The sequence below is a fragment of the Carassius carassius genome, chromosome 19 (genome assembly GCF_963082965.1).
Source record: "Carassius carassius chromosome 19, fCarCar2.1, whole genome shotgun sequence".
In the NCBI taxonomy this organism is placed as follows: domain Eukaryota; kingdom Metazoa; phylum Chordata; class Actinopteri; order Cypriniformes; family Cyprinidae; genus Carassius; species Carassius carassius.
Window position 1 is genome coordinate 17,405,679 of NC_081773.1, and position 14,347 is coordinate 17,420,025.

Sequence of the window (14,347 nt, forward strand, 5' to 3'; positions counted from 1 at the left end):
GAAAAGATAGCTGGGATAGTTTATGAGTGCAGCCAGTCAGGACAGCTTAATATAGCAGATGTATTACTGTCATAATGAGCATTTCTCATTTAGTATTAAGGAGTTGCATTAAAGACAAATGGAACAGCAAAAATCCCAGATTGTATTGTATTAGCCAGTCCAGAGAAATCAAGGCACTAGATGGCACTGTTGGCAACTGTATACTCACCTAATCTTTGCTCTAAAATAAATCACCTCAGGTTGACAGTAATAGTAGCAGACACAAAACCACCAGCATCTTTTAATTCAAGTGTTTTCTTGCATCAACCTCACAAAGAGTTAAATCTCTTTTGGAACAATGGCTCAAGAGTCATTGAATTTCACATTCAAATATTAAACAGTTATTTTAAATTGTAATATTTCATAAAATTTCACAAAATAATCTTTCTGACCCCAAACTTTTGAACAGCAGAGTATCTATTTTGCAGATTTTACTGACTTCAAACAAACATTTATATAAAATATATTTAAATATAAAAGTTATTTTAAATTGTAATATTTCATAAATTACTGTTTTTCTTTTGTCTCTTTCATCTGTTGCATTTAGAAAGATCACAAAACTGAAGATATAGGGACAGAAAATGTACATACTTATATCATTTCATATAGCTGAAATATCACAAGAAGTGTGCCATTTTTCCTCCAAAAATCAGCATGAATATCGATGATTTGAGCAATATACTTACCAAATCTTTGCTCTAAATCACCTCAGGTTAACTAATAGTAGCGGACACAAAGCCACCAGCATCTTTTCATTCAAGTGAAATGAAAAGACTCTTGCATTAACCTCGCACAACAGATTTTAAGTTAAATCTCTTAAATAATTTAAGTACTCTTTCCATCTGTGCATCTAAAAGATGTTGTATACGTTACCTTTATAAATTAAACTATCAGTATAACATGCTGAGTAAACTGAAAAAATAAAATAAAATAATAAATCCTGATGAATTTCGGTATTTGGTTTGCACCTCTTCAATGGCAGCAGCACTCTACATAAACTCCAAAAGTTTGATTAGTGACCTTCAAATAGTGAAGAATTGTAAATGTTTCTTATTTTATGTCATGAGGTTCAACATTTTTCAAAATACTAAAACTTATTTATAAAGCTTATTTCCAGTTATAAATCGATTTGAATTTGCACCCAACTGTTTATGTATCAGCGCACAAGTGTGTTTCAGAGCAGTTTTTCATTCACAGCTCCCAAAAAACCTACCTCAGAAGAAACTGACATCTGTTTCACCTATTAAAACTGCTGAAATAAATATGAAATTTACAGACTATGAAATAGCATTTACCCAGCATGCCTGCTCCAGATCGAGAGGTGTCAGGGGAGCTGCCTCCGCCATTCTTGCTCTTGAAGGAGGTGAAGAGGTGTTTGCAAAGTTCCTCAGGGATGTCAATCTCCAGATAGGTCGTCATAAATAGCTGGAAGCCCTCATAGTCGATGGGCTGCAGGACACAAGTGGAGAGAGAAGCCAGAGTGTTGAAATAAAGCCATGAATATGCAGCTTCCTGCTCCTTTATGTTTTCAGCAGAGAGGATGTTCCTGTCTTTGGGCATGAATGACACACTCAAGCATTTCATTATGACACATGGCAACAAAAATACAGAGGGAGCCCACTGACACACATCAAAATATAGTAAAAACACAGAAATCTGAATTTTTTTTGCTGCTCATAGAAAATAAAACCATCAGAGGTTACAAAAACACCATGAAGAAGAGGCTGTTAATAGAATTTAAAGTAGCACAGACACATGGCTCACATTAAAAAGCACTGGGCGCGACCTCTGATCTTCAGTAGACATTTTAGCGAGACTATCTTGTTAGACAGGGAGGGGCCGGGGCATGCAGTCTGTAGACACATTGAACCACAGAACATGCAAACCCAGAAGGTAACGGCTTACTTGGTTGAGGACATCTTGCTTCTGTGTGGCAGTCAGAGATATATGAAGAGGGTAGAGGGAGAGAGGAGTTATATACACTGCACTGGTTGTACGTGCAGAAAGGAAGGGATCAGTGGATGGGGTTCATTTCATATCCTCTGCTCTCCTCTTTAATGCTGTATTGCATTAGTCAACCTGCATCATACTTAATGCTGTTTTGCAGGTTTAGTGGCAGAAGAATCCACTGGTTTATTTGCATAATCAGGACTTACTTTAAGGTGGTAATTTTCTCTCAGTAAGAAAATGGAGAAAAAAAATCCACCTTATTTTTCTGGTAAGAACATGCGCAGCCAATTGTAAATTTTATGTGTTGCTGCTTGATATTGCAAACTGGTGTTTCTTACCAGATTATTTGACTATTATCTTAATAATGAACACACCGGTTTGTAGTGCAAACAGTTTTACCGTTTACTGCACTTTGTTATTCTTTTTGTTATTTCCCTACAGTGGCTAATGAACCAGAAGTATCGCACATTCACAGAAAACAGCTTACTTCCATGCTGAAAAATAAGGTGGATAAAGGACTAAAAAGGGGAACGTTTTATTAACATTGATGACATTTTTTTTGTCAACTTACATATTAAATTAGCATAGCTAAGGGAAAAAAGAAACAAAACTAAAATACACTATAGGTTGGTAAGATCCTTTTTGTTCTTTAAAATTTTAAGTAAAATGTCTTTACGTTTCTTATGCTCACAGAGGCTGCATTTATTTGATTAAGAACAGAAAGTGACTATTTTCTGCTTGAATATATTTTAAAGTATAGTGTATTCACATCACAGAAAAGCTTTTATTATTATTTCTTAGAGATTTCATCTAAACCCTTATTATTACCCATGTTTACATAGTTGTGTGGCTTACAATTTTTATGGAAATGTCTTAGAACTTAAATTTTTTTCTTCTTTGAATGTTCATTGATGAATAGCAAGCTCAAAATAAAAACATTAAAAATCTTTTGTAACATTATGAGTTTAACTGTCACTTTTGATGAATTTAATTTCTGTCTAATCAATTAAACAATCAATCAATCTTACTGGTCCCAACCTTTTAACCTTTGAATAATGTACATACAATTTTTTTATGGTTACAAACCTAATTTAAGTAAATGTAAAACTTTATTTTTTTTTTAAACATGCTGTATCACAAAACTCATAATCTTGCAATAATGAAAATTCCACCAGACAGCAAAAACACCAGGCTGTGCAAAGAAAATAAAATAAAATTTAATAAACACATTAAACTGAAACTGGAAATCCCCAAAAAACTAAACTGAAAAAACAAAACAAATAATTGACAGTGAAATCTAATGAAAACAAAAACTGAAATGACAACCTGGAAATAAAACAGGAATCAAAACTAAATTTAAAATATAAAACAAAAAGCCCTTGAAGAGGATTCATAACAGTTTAAGGACATGGTTCACAAAAAGAAAATGCGCAAATTGGGCACTAGCACAAAACACCCATATATTCTATGCTAAGACAATTTTCAAGGCATAGTGGGTCAATTCCCCTTTAAACATATCATTGCAAGAATGAACAAACATAAATCCGTTAGATCCCTCTTGTTGCTGAAATTAAACTCTGGAAAAAGGCAAAAAGCCAATAAGGCAAAAACAGGCAAGACATATAGGGGACAAGGAAGTGGAGGTGGACAGAGAGGAACTTGCATGCATAAAGGTAGGCTGTGCTTGAAGGGCTGCAAACGTTGGGCAAATGCACACCAAAAACAGGAAGGTGAAAGTAACCGAACCCAAGTGACTCTCTTTGTCTTAAGTAAAAGCAAACATGTTTATATGTTTTGGTGGTGTGAAATGCAACGTAACCAGCCGTGGCTGTAAGATAAACTTCCTTTCTGACTTTCAAACGTGCAAAACACAGAGGCTGGCCCTGCTATCAGAAAATGCAGGAAACAATGAACCATTTATTTAACCTTTCACTGGCGCCCATTTTTACAGACACTCTTCCTTTAACAAAGGTTACAGAGTCACCATAATTAAACATCATTATACTCAAAACAGCCATGACTTGTTGAGGCTGCGATGAAGGATATTTACAGCCCAAACGCAGACAGTCAGTCAATTGAGGCTGTATGAATGAGTGAAATACAGGGCTCTGTCATCGTAAGCAGGCAGCATAGTGGCACTCATGGCATGTCACCTCCACTTTGCAATACTTCCAGACTTTGTGATTTAAACCGAACCAATGAACAATGCGAAGCATTCGATGTCACACCACAGCCAACCTGGCGTCAGCTTCAAACCCATTAACTGCCACCAGTGCTTATTCACTATTGATTCAGCCAAGGCTCTGGGTCACAACCTGTGGCGCCAAACCCTGAGCAGCCTCTTATTTATGTCAGTGGAGAGGAGAGAAATATAATGGCGACACTCAATAAAGCAAATTATAGATGCGGCTGCCTGCTGGCTTTGTTGTCACGGCAACATGATGCATGGGCTTTATGATGTCAGCGAGGACCTTCTCAAATAGGAGGCGATATCTGGCCACTTCGTTTCGATGAGCGGATGACTAAGCATTTCCTGTAATGACTTGCGGTCTGAGTCAGGTTGTATTGGTGTTCTGTCAAGTCACAGCCAGAAGCTCCACTGCCTCTAAACAGATCATTTAATCAGGCTGTTCCTGCCATTACATACCTGTTCAGGGTTGTACTTGGAGAGGACACCATTTCCATGAAACTCTTCCAGGACATCTTTTAGCTTCTTGGAGGAATCTGTGCAAAGAAAAAAAAAAAAAAAAAAAAAAAAAAAAAGGAAAACATTTAGTCAAATATACAGGCATACTTCTTTTTTATTTCTTTTAGGGAAATGAAATTCTGCAAGCATTAAATTGGTTAGAAGCAACAGCAAATAGACTTAAAATGTTACAAAAGAATACTATTTTTAAAATAAATGCTACAAATGCTGTTCTTTCAATTTTATATTCATCAAAGAAACCTGAAAATGCAGAAATAAGCTGTAATACTAATGTGATGCTAATGTTAAACTTCAGATGCTAACATATGCAATTTAACAGCCAACACTTACGCTTCAGTATGTTTTCTTCCATTTAGATAAGATTTATTAATCCATTTATCTATGAATGTTCACTTGATAATTTTGATAAATTAATTGGATAAATTATATTTTCTATAAAAACTGTTAATTAAAACTAGCTAATAGCATCTTCTGTGAAACAAGTTAATAAAACACTCTTCCCAACACACCAAATGCCGTATGGAAGTTGCTGACTATCTAAGTAACACTTTATTTTAAGGAGTATTTCTTACATTTAACTAGTTGCTTATTATTAATGGCTGAATATTAGTACTTATAAAGCACATATTAATGCTTTAATCTGCATGACCATATTTTAGATCCCTTAATACTACCCCATACCTAAACTGAACTACCTTACTAAGCAGAAAATCTGTTGAGGCCAAAGTCATAGTTAATCGTAAGTTGATATCGAGAATGTTTCCTCCAAACACAAGATAAATGCACTTGAAACTTTAATTATATACATCATTATCCATAACATTTTGAAAAAAGCCATTGCATTTTCCATCTATTACTGGAAATATTAGATTTATAGTGCAATCTGACAAAATAGGCTAATTAAGCAGAGATAATAACTGAGCAGAAAATGTCACCAAAGCTTATTAGCATTATGACAGGAGAAATTAATCTGCAATCCCAGGCTTCATTTTTATTTTCTGTAAGCACTGAATTGGTTGTCACGCAAGTGTCTTCCAACCGCCGCCCAGGGGGCAGAACAAGGTACTTTCCTCATAGAAGATGATAATCTCCCCCAGAACTGATAGCAGTCATCTCTGTGTCTCCCATTGACTGAATCTCTTTTAATGTTAATTATTTCCACATGCTTAACCTCCTCACTTTCAGTTTCTGCTGGATTTTTAGTGCCCTTTAAGAAAATAAACAAAATATGCATTTGACTTAAAGTCACTTGATTTCTGCAGGACTGGCACAACCAGTGTTGCTTTTGTTAACTAAAACACAAAATGATAAAAATACTACTAAAATGATACTAAAAATGACAAAAAAGAAGAAAAAAAATTAATTAACGCTATGTAGAAATACATAAAAAGAAAAAAAGCACATACATTAAAAAAAAACTAATAAAATTAAAATAAAACATAAAAAAAAAATTTTATTTTATTTTTTAAATAAAACCTAATTCAAAGTATTAATCAATGCTATAATAATAAAAAAAAAGAATACTGATTACAAACATAGGTGATTTAATAGAAAACTACATATTTTTGTAATGACATGAAGAAAAAGTGCTCTTTTGGTGTTTTGACTTTTTTGAGGATGACAGATCAGTCACTATATAAACAATCTTTATATAGAAAGCAAACGATAGACAGATCATTTCTATATCCATTTTCTATTAAATAAATAAAACAACATACAGGTTTAGGACGAGGGTGTGGGTGAGTCTATAATGACAGTCGATAGTAAGATTTACAGATTTGCTTTGGTGGATCAGTGCATCGATTTTAAAAAGTGTGCATCGGATGCAAGTTGGCTATCATATAGCAATGCATCGTTTCTAACATATTTGCATCAGAAATTGTATCGCACAGCATCATAATGGGGTGAATCGTATCGCATCGGTAGCTGCTTCATAAGTGTTTTTAATGTATCGTGTCCTTGGTTATGCAGCAAGATGCGTATCACATCTGCCTTAGCTATAGAGAGGCACATCCCTAACAATGGCATAATTTTAATTTGGAGGGAACTATCAGCTGAAATGGAAAAAAACACATCTAAAATAAAGCCAGATATACAAATAATAAGCAGCAGTGTTAGGTGAGTCAGTATATAGAGACTCGTGGTTAAGGGAAAAACAGTTGGGGGCACACATAAAGCGACAGACACACATATCTGAAAACCAAACTGCACCCACTATTTAATCTGAGCAAAACACGTCTTCCCTCAACAGGTAAATCCCAGAACAAAGCAATCTGGTGATTTCTGTGGTCGGAAAGACCTACCTCACACTTGTATAATCAGAGGTTTATGAGCTGTTATAGTTTCAGATCCTAATTCATAAAATGTAGTATGATGTCAGAGGTCAAACACACCTCTGTAAATACATCTCTACATTTTGACTGACCATATTAAATGTACAAGACTCATCATTGATGACTGACACAAAACTCCAAACTGCTTGCGGCTTCTGCGGGCAGCAAACATATCCTCTAACTAACAGACCTGTGTTTCTGTTTTTTTTTTTTTATAGTCGTGAATCTTATTGCTGCGACTCTGATTGGTGTTTCAATTAGCTCATCATGACAAATGTTTTCCACTGATAATTAACACCACTGAATCAAAACAATAAAGCCCTTAGCACTAGGATGACCATAAGCGCCGTTCATATGGGACATGTCCCAGCCAGGATTTTAATTATGCCTAAAACATCCAGAGCAGTTTGACCAATAACATGCAGGTATTGTACATAATCCACCAATCGTGGGGCTGCGTGTGAGAAGGTGAGATCTAGAGGGAACGATCAAAGCGATGCAAATATGCGCTCGTTTGACTTGAAGCTCGCTGCGCACAAACAAACAAAAAAAACAAAGTACGCCACAATGCTTCAAGTCAAATGAATGAACAAACACGTGAAAGCGATTCGAAAGCATAAGGAGCCATCTGCTCTGCTCTTTATAGCTCTCATGAATGTTACACAACAATCAACTTGCACAGGGCAAATAGCCAAAACCTGGATATTTTAGGCAATATTAAAATCCTGGCTGGGACGTGTCCCGTATGAACGGCGCATATGGTCACCCTACTTAGCACCTAGCTGAGCCTACACATTAGTCAGTGGCAAGAACATACATACTGTCTCCTCTTGAGGAGAACCTACATTCTATGACATAATCAGTCAACAGAGTTGCTAGAGCGGGGCAATAAATCAATAACATTAATCATTGCAGTATAATTTTCCTTTATAAAAAAAAAAAAAACAATATGATGAGTTTGATAAATGTTTAACATATTGTTTATGCATCAGAAGCAGAACGAAACAGCGCGGCTCATTTGAACCGCATCACACAGACCATTTATCTGCTTGGCTAAATGTTCAAACAGCAGCGCAGCGCGAGCTCACTAGAACAGATGTGTTTACTCACTGAGAAACGTCCCAGGTTACATATGTAACTATGGTTCCCACGAAGGGAACGAGATGCTGCGTTTGAAAACGCTATGGGAATCCCTGCCTAGTGTGTATCTGAGGAGCACAACTAAGGCAAGAGAACAGAAGACCCCGGAGTGGCTCGCAGATCTAGACCTTAAAATCTGACAAACGTGAGGGGCGTGGACCATCCTGCTGCGTTGCAGATTTCCTGCATGGACACACCTGCCAAGAAGGCCTTGGCTGTCATACTTCGGGTCGAGTGAGCCTTGACCCCCAATGGTGAGGGGAGATCAGAGGACTCATAAGCAATAGTAATCGCATCCACTATCCACCGACTGAGGGTCTGTCTGTCTTGTGGCTGGAAGACCTCTCTTAGGGGGACCATAGCATACAAGCAGTTGGTTCGCCATTCTCCACAGGGCAGCTCTGTGGATGTATGCTTCCAGTGCTCGCACTCGACACATACAGTTTAGTTTCTGCTGGTCTGGCTCCCTGAAGGGAGGAGAACTGAAGGCCTGTAGAACGATAGGCTGTGGTATAACTGAGGGAACCTTCGGGACACACCGCGCCATCGGGGAGAGAAATCAGGTCTGAGAACCATACTTGGCCCGGCCAGAACAGGGCTACTAATAGAAGACAGACCCCATCTCGGTGTACTCTCGCCAGAACTCCCGGGAGCAGAGCGATCGGGGGAAAATCGTACAGACCAAGCCTTGGCCAAGGCTGCACCATGGCATCCAGCCCCAGTGGAGCCGGATGAGTCAGAGAGAACCAAAGGAGACAGTGAGATGTCATCTGAGTCACAAACAGATCCACCTGAGCCTGACCAAATATTCTCCATATCTGCTTCACCACCTTGGGGTGAAGCCTCCATTCCCCAGGACCTCGGCCCCTGCTTCAACAGGATGTCTGCTCTCATATTCACATGCCCAGGAATATGTACTGCTCTAAGCAAAAGAAGTTTGCCCTGGGACCACACAAGGATCTGGTACACTAGTTTGTACAAACGGCGTGAGCACAGACCTCCTTGGTGGTTGATATAAAAGACCACCACTGGGTTATCAGTTAACACCAACACATGGCGATCTCTTAGATCTGGGAGAAAATTATTCAAAACTCGAAATACGGCTAGAATCTCTAGGCAGTTGATGTGCCAGGTGAGATGGCGACCACTCCACAGACTGCGGGCAGGGTGGCCACTCATGACCACACCCCAACCGGTGAGGCACACGTCCGTCGCTAGTGTTACACAGCGACAAGGAGCTCCCAGCACGGGGCCTCCACATGTCGACAGCCTTAAAAAGGCTTAAAGCCTACCTCTTTGAGAAGGCTTTTAGTGTATGAGCCAACAGGAGTTTATTATGTCTAATTATTATTTGTTTGTCTTGTCTTTATCATTTCTATGTATTTTAATTCTTTTTAAGTTATATTGTTCAGCACATTGGTCAACCATCGTTGTTTTATTGTGCTTTATAAATAAAGAAAAAGAAAAAAAGAAAAAGAAAAAGAGGAGCTGGTACACGGCCGGGGCTGCTCCTGTCCAGCAGCCCCCAGAGCTAGAGAACGGCGAGGGAGAAACCGCAGGAATGTCGCCGCCTGTTTACAAGCCTCCTGGTATCTGTCGATGATGGAATTGATGGCTTCGCCGAACAGACCTGAAGGAGCAAGCGGGGTGTCCATGAGGAAAAGGTGTCCATGAGCAAGTCAGCCTGGTATGCCTGCAACACAGCCATTGTATGCAGACATGCACCAGCCTGACCTGCTGCCGCGTACCCCTTGCCCAACAGTGCTGAAGTGGTTCGCAGCGGCTTGGAGGGCAAGACCGGAGCCTTAGGGCAAGATGATGCCACGTCGGGAGACAGATAGCTCGCGAGCATCTGTTCTTCCTAGGGCATCGATCTATAACCACGTTCATCCAACCCCGCCACATTGCCATAATAATCAGAGGCGGGGATGAATAAGCGGGCCGAGAATGATTTCGCCCACGATCTCGACACCTCCAGAGGCAAAATTAATATTATTATTATTATTAGGCAACACAAACATGTTTCTTGATTTGAAACAATATCACTCATTACAACATGCAGAAACTAAAAAATATTTTTTCTGTTGAGATATTTATTTAGTTGTAATGGATGTAATGGTCTGGTTTCTAGAACTTCCATTTTGGAGCAAAAATCTGGCTTTAAACTTGAAATAAAGATTTGACATTTATCTTGATAATTATCAAAATTGCCTGATATGAAAAAAAAATACTGTGGCATTATCGCCCAGCCCTAAAAGTTGAAAACCAAAAATTCTTTTCATGCTGAAATGATAGAGAAATCCTAAAAATACCTTATAGTACTGCTGAAATCTCTGCCAGATCTGGCAATTCATCTGTGAGACATAGTTAAGTTTAAGATTAATGCCTCATCTCACACCTACTGAATTCTTAATGGAAATGTGTCCGGTATCCCAGAATATACTCTACATAATGCATGTGCTATTTTTAAAGGCATTATACCTTAAATATGGCATGCTGGCAGAGTTCAGGGTGAGAGCACTTCTGACTGATTACTTAGTCTTCACTATTCCTCAAGGGTTTTTAATCAAAACTGTTACCAGGGGTCACCCTCACTGAAAGAATAGTAATTATAATGTCTTTATGAGTATTTAGATTTATAACCAGCATTCTACAAGCCAATTAACCTCACAAAAGCACAGATAGATGCTTAATTTAGAAATTCCTTGGTAATTTTACCGGTAACCTCTTAAAATGGCACAGAGGTCTCTTTGGAATTCATGTTAGCCGGTGAAGCCTTTGCAGAAAATCACACAACAACAGGGGCTCCTAGAGTTTTAGCATGTGAAGTTTAGCAAAACATTTTATTTAAATTGTAAGTTTTAATTCAGATAATGCCCAAATTTGTGCAAATATTTTACTCTCTCTCTCTCGCTCTCTCTCTCTCTCTCTCTCTATAAAAAAAATCGTATTTTAATTTAAAGAAAACAAAAACATTTCAGCTATGATAACAATTGTCTATGGTGTACATAAATACTTACAAAATCAAATTAACTGATATTAGTAATAAAGATGTATTTTGATTAACGGTTCAATTCTCAAGAAATAACCATAAACACTTAAATCTTCTGTATTACAGGTTAATAAAGTTCCCTATGAACACGCAAACATGATTATTTAAAGAATTCTGCCATTTAAACAAACATAAGGCTATCAAGGAATTTAACTTATAATTGAATTAATTACACATTGTCAAATTAATCAAATTTTTTGCACATCATTTTAGGCTCAGAAATCACCTCCCACACAATCATTTAAAGCAGATATTTGGGGGGTAAAACAGTATTCTTGCTCATACGATATAGCTTAACTATATTATATAATATAAAAATATTTTAGACAAAATCCATATATCTGCATTTTTTTCTTTCATATCTTGAATTTTAGGGTGACCTAATAGGCTACATAACTGCAGTCAGTCGTCGTACGACCTTGTTTTTCGTAAGCGACTGCATATAATGTAAAATGACATACAGGCCTGGGCCAGGGTGGGGTTCGTTAAATGCATCAAAACATTTTACGTGTTATTTTTTCCATAATCAATTGCACCACTTTAACACATTCAATTGACAGATAAATAATACGAAGTCTTGAATAAAGTCCATTAAAACAACACCTAAAAGGATTATGTTCAGTATGTCAAGCTGATAGTTGGCATATAAAAAAAATTGATAATATACAATACGTCTGTGTCAGTTTTTTTTATTTTTACAAAATAGAATATTGAATTGATGTTCATGACTATGGAAAAAAAATAAAGGCCATCAGAATATTTAGGAGTATGACATATGTATCTGCATCTGACCAGCAAGTCCACCTCCAAATGGCTCAAGAAAAACAAAATTAAGGCTTTGGAGTGGCCAAGTCAAGGTTCGGACTTAAATCCAACTGAGATCCTGTGGCATGACCTTAAACAGCTCGAAAACCCTCCAATGTGGCTGAATTAAAACAAGAGCGGGCCAAAATTCCTCCACAGTGATGCTTGATTTGCAGTTGTTGCTGCAGAGGATGACACAACAAGTTATTAGATTTAGGGGGCAATTACTTTTTCACGTAGGACCAAGCAGGTTTGGACAGCTTTTTTTCCCTTAGTAAATGAAATCATTATTTCCAAACTGCATTTTGTATTTACTCGGGTTATCTTTGTGTAATTTTTTTTGCTAATTATCTGAATTATTCAAGTGTGACAAGTATGCAAAAAATAAAAACAAATAAAAACTTTTTCACACCACTGTGCATATATATATACACATACGCACACATAAACTCTCTCTCTCTCTCTCTCTCCAGTTTTTGATTCCTGTCTGCTGTGCTGCTGAGTGGTGTGTGAATGTTGCTCAGTGTAGCTGTGCTTTCTGTAGAATCTCTTTCTTACAGTAGCATCACTCTCTGTTGATTAAAGTGTATATTAAATATAACTTAATTCCCACCATATATTAGTGATGAGAGAAAAAAACGTTTTCAAAGCTTTGAATAAATTTAACCAATTGCTTCGCAAAAAAAATTATTAATTGTTTTGAAGCGCTCGAAACACCACATGCTGGTGACGCCAGCCGGTTAAAACTGTGTAAATGCAACAAAAAAACTGCTTTTTACAAAGCCAATGCAAATGCTTTCTTGAAAGTACAATATATTAAATACAATCAAAATAATGAAATACCATTAAATATGAAGTGTCTGTATAATATTTGTTTTTAAAATAATAATTATTCATTTGCAGGGCATGTTTTGTTTGTTGTATGGAGAGTTAAAAGAGGCCAGTAAGAGACTACAACTCATCCTTTTAATTACAAAAATGTCTCATCAAAAATGTCTACAAATTGATAAAACTGATCCGAGATCAGAGACAATCAATGGTTCACCGCTGGGAGGCGAGCTCAATGAACGCTCTTTCCCCAAAGGCAAACTATAGAAATTTCTAAATGTTTACAAACAGTTCTGATGTAACGAAGCCTTGATTACTGAAATCACATGACTTTGGCATTTTGATACGTGCTCTGTCTCAAAACAATTGGTTCGCAAAGGTTTTGAAGCTTCATGAAGCAGTGTTTCAAAAGCGGCCATCACTACCGTATATACGATATTATCTATCAAACTAATCGGATTAATTTGATCGTTCGCTTTTAATTTTAAACTGCGACTGCAGCGTGTTAGCATTCATTAGCTAGTTAGCTTGTCATTCTCGTTTCCACTCGTGTTTCTATTCACGTCTATTTCCGTTTTCTTTATTCTCTCACTTCATTTCTTTTCTTTCACGCTCAGTTTTTTTATGATCCTGTACATTGTTTGGTTCTGGTTACAGAGCCTCTGCAGCAGGGCAACTGGGTGACTGTGAGGTAGCTCTTCTGTTCCGATCAAAACATCAAATAGGTTCTCCCTACACAGGGATGCACCCACTGAGAAACCTGCTTTAGTTATAGGCGATTCTATTGTATGGAACGTGAAAATAGAGAAATCAGCCACCATAGTCAAATGTTTACCAGGAGCCAGATGGCCTGACATCAAATTCAAAAGTGCTGGCTAAATCCCTCAGACTCCAGATTTTCAAATAGCTGCATCTTGGCCAAATATTGCCCTATCCTAACAAACCATATAATAATGGAAAACTTATTTATTCAGCTTCCAGATTATGTATAAATCTCAATTTCCAAAAATTAAATCCTTATGACTGGTTTTGTGGTCCAGGGTCAAATATGAGCTAGCACAGCCAATCCTATAACAAAATATGAGCCAGATTTTACTGATGCCCTTATAATAATTGATACATTCTGAATATATCCTGCTTTAGCATCTGATTTCACTTCCCCCAATTAAATCAATACAACATACCAATTAAATCAATACAAAATACCATTCTACATTCCCTCAAATCTGTCATAGCACAGTTCCCTTGCAAATAAGTAAACTGTTAGCAAGACCTTCACTTTTTAATGTTATTGAAAATGTCATATGCCTGTTTAGCTTATAAAGTGGTCTGTATCAATAACTGCATTAAACATTGTTAATCAATACCGACGCAGAGAGCGCTGGCAGCACATCGACGCATTACGTCAATATAGCCTACATTCCCAGCAGTGCTTCCTAAAAGTCCAGTGGGTCGACTGTAGAATGTGTACGCATCCTTCTACCTAATATATTA

General features: G+C 37.3%; 1 protein-coding gene across 4 annotated transcripts in view; it reads right to left on the reverse strand.

The window, feature by feature from the left end:
- Positions 1–14,347, reverse strand: part of LOC132095226 (diacylglycerol kinase beta-like) — a 130,236-nt gene that overhangs the window by 71,894 nt on the left and 43,995 nt on the right. For all 4 annotated transcript variants that reach the window (XM_059500047.1, XM_059500049.1, XM_059500046.1 and 1 more), the window contains 2 exons: positions 4,637–4,713; positions 1,335–1,488 (listed from right to left, as the gene is read on the reverse strand). In XM_059500047.1, coding sequence (XP_059356030.1) covers positions 1,335–1,488; positions 4,637–4,713 — 231 coding nt within the window. The remainder of the gene's footprint in view (positions 1–1,334; positions 1,489–4,636; positions 4,714–14,347) is intronic.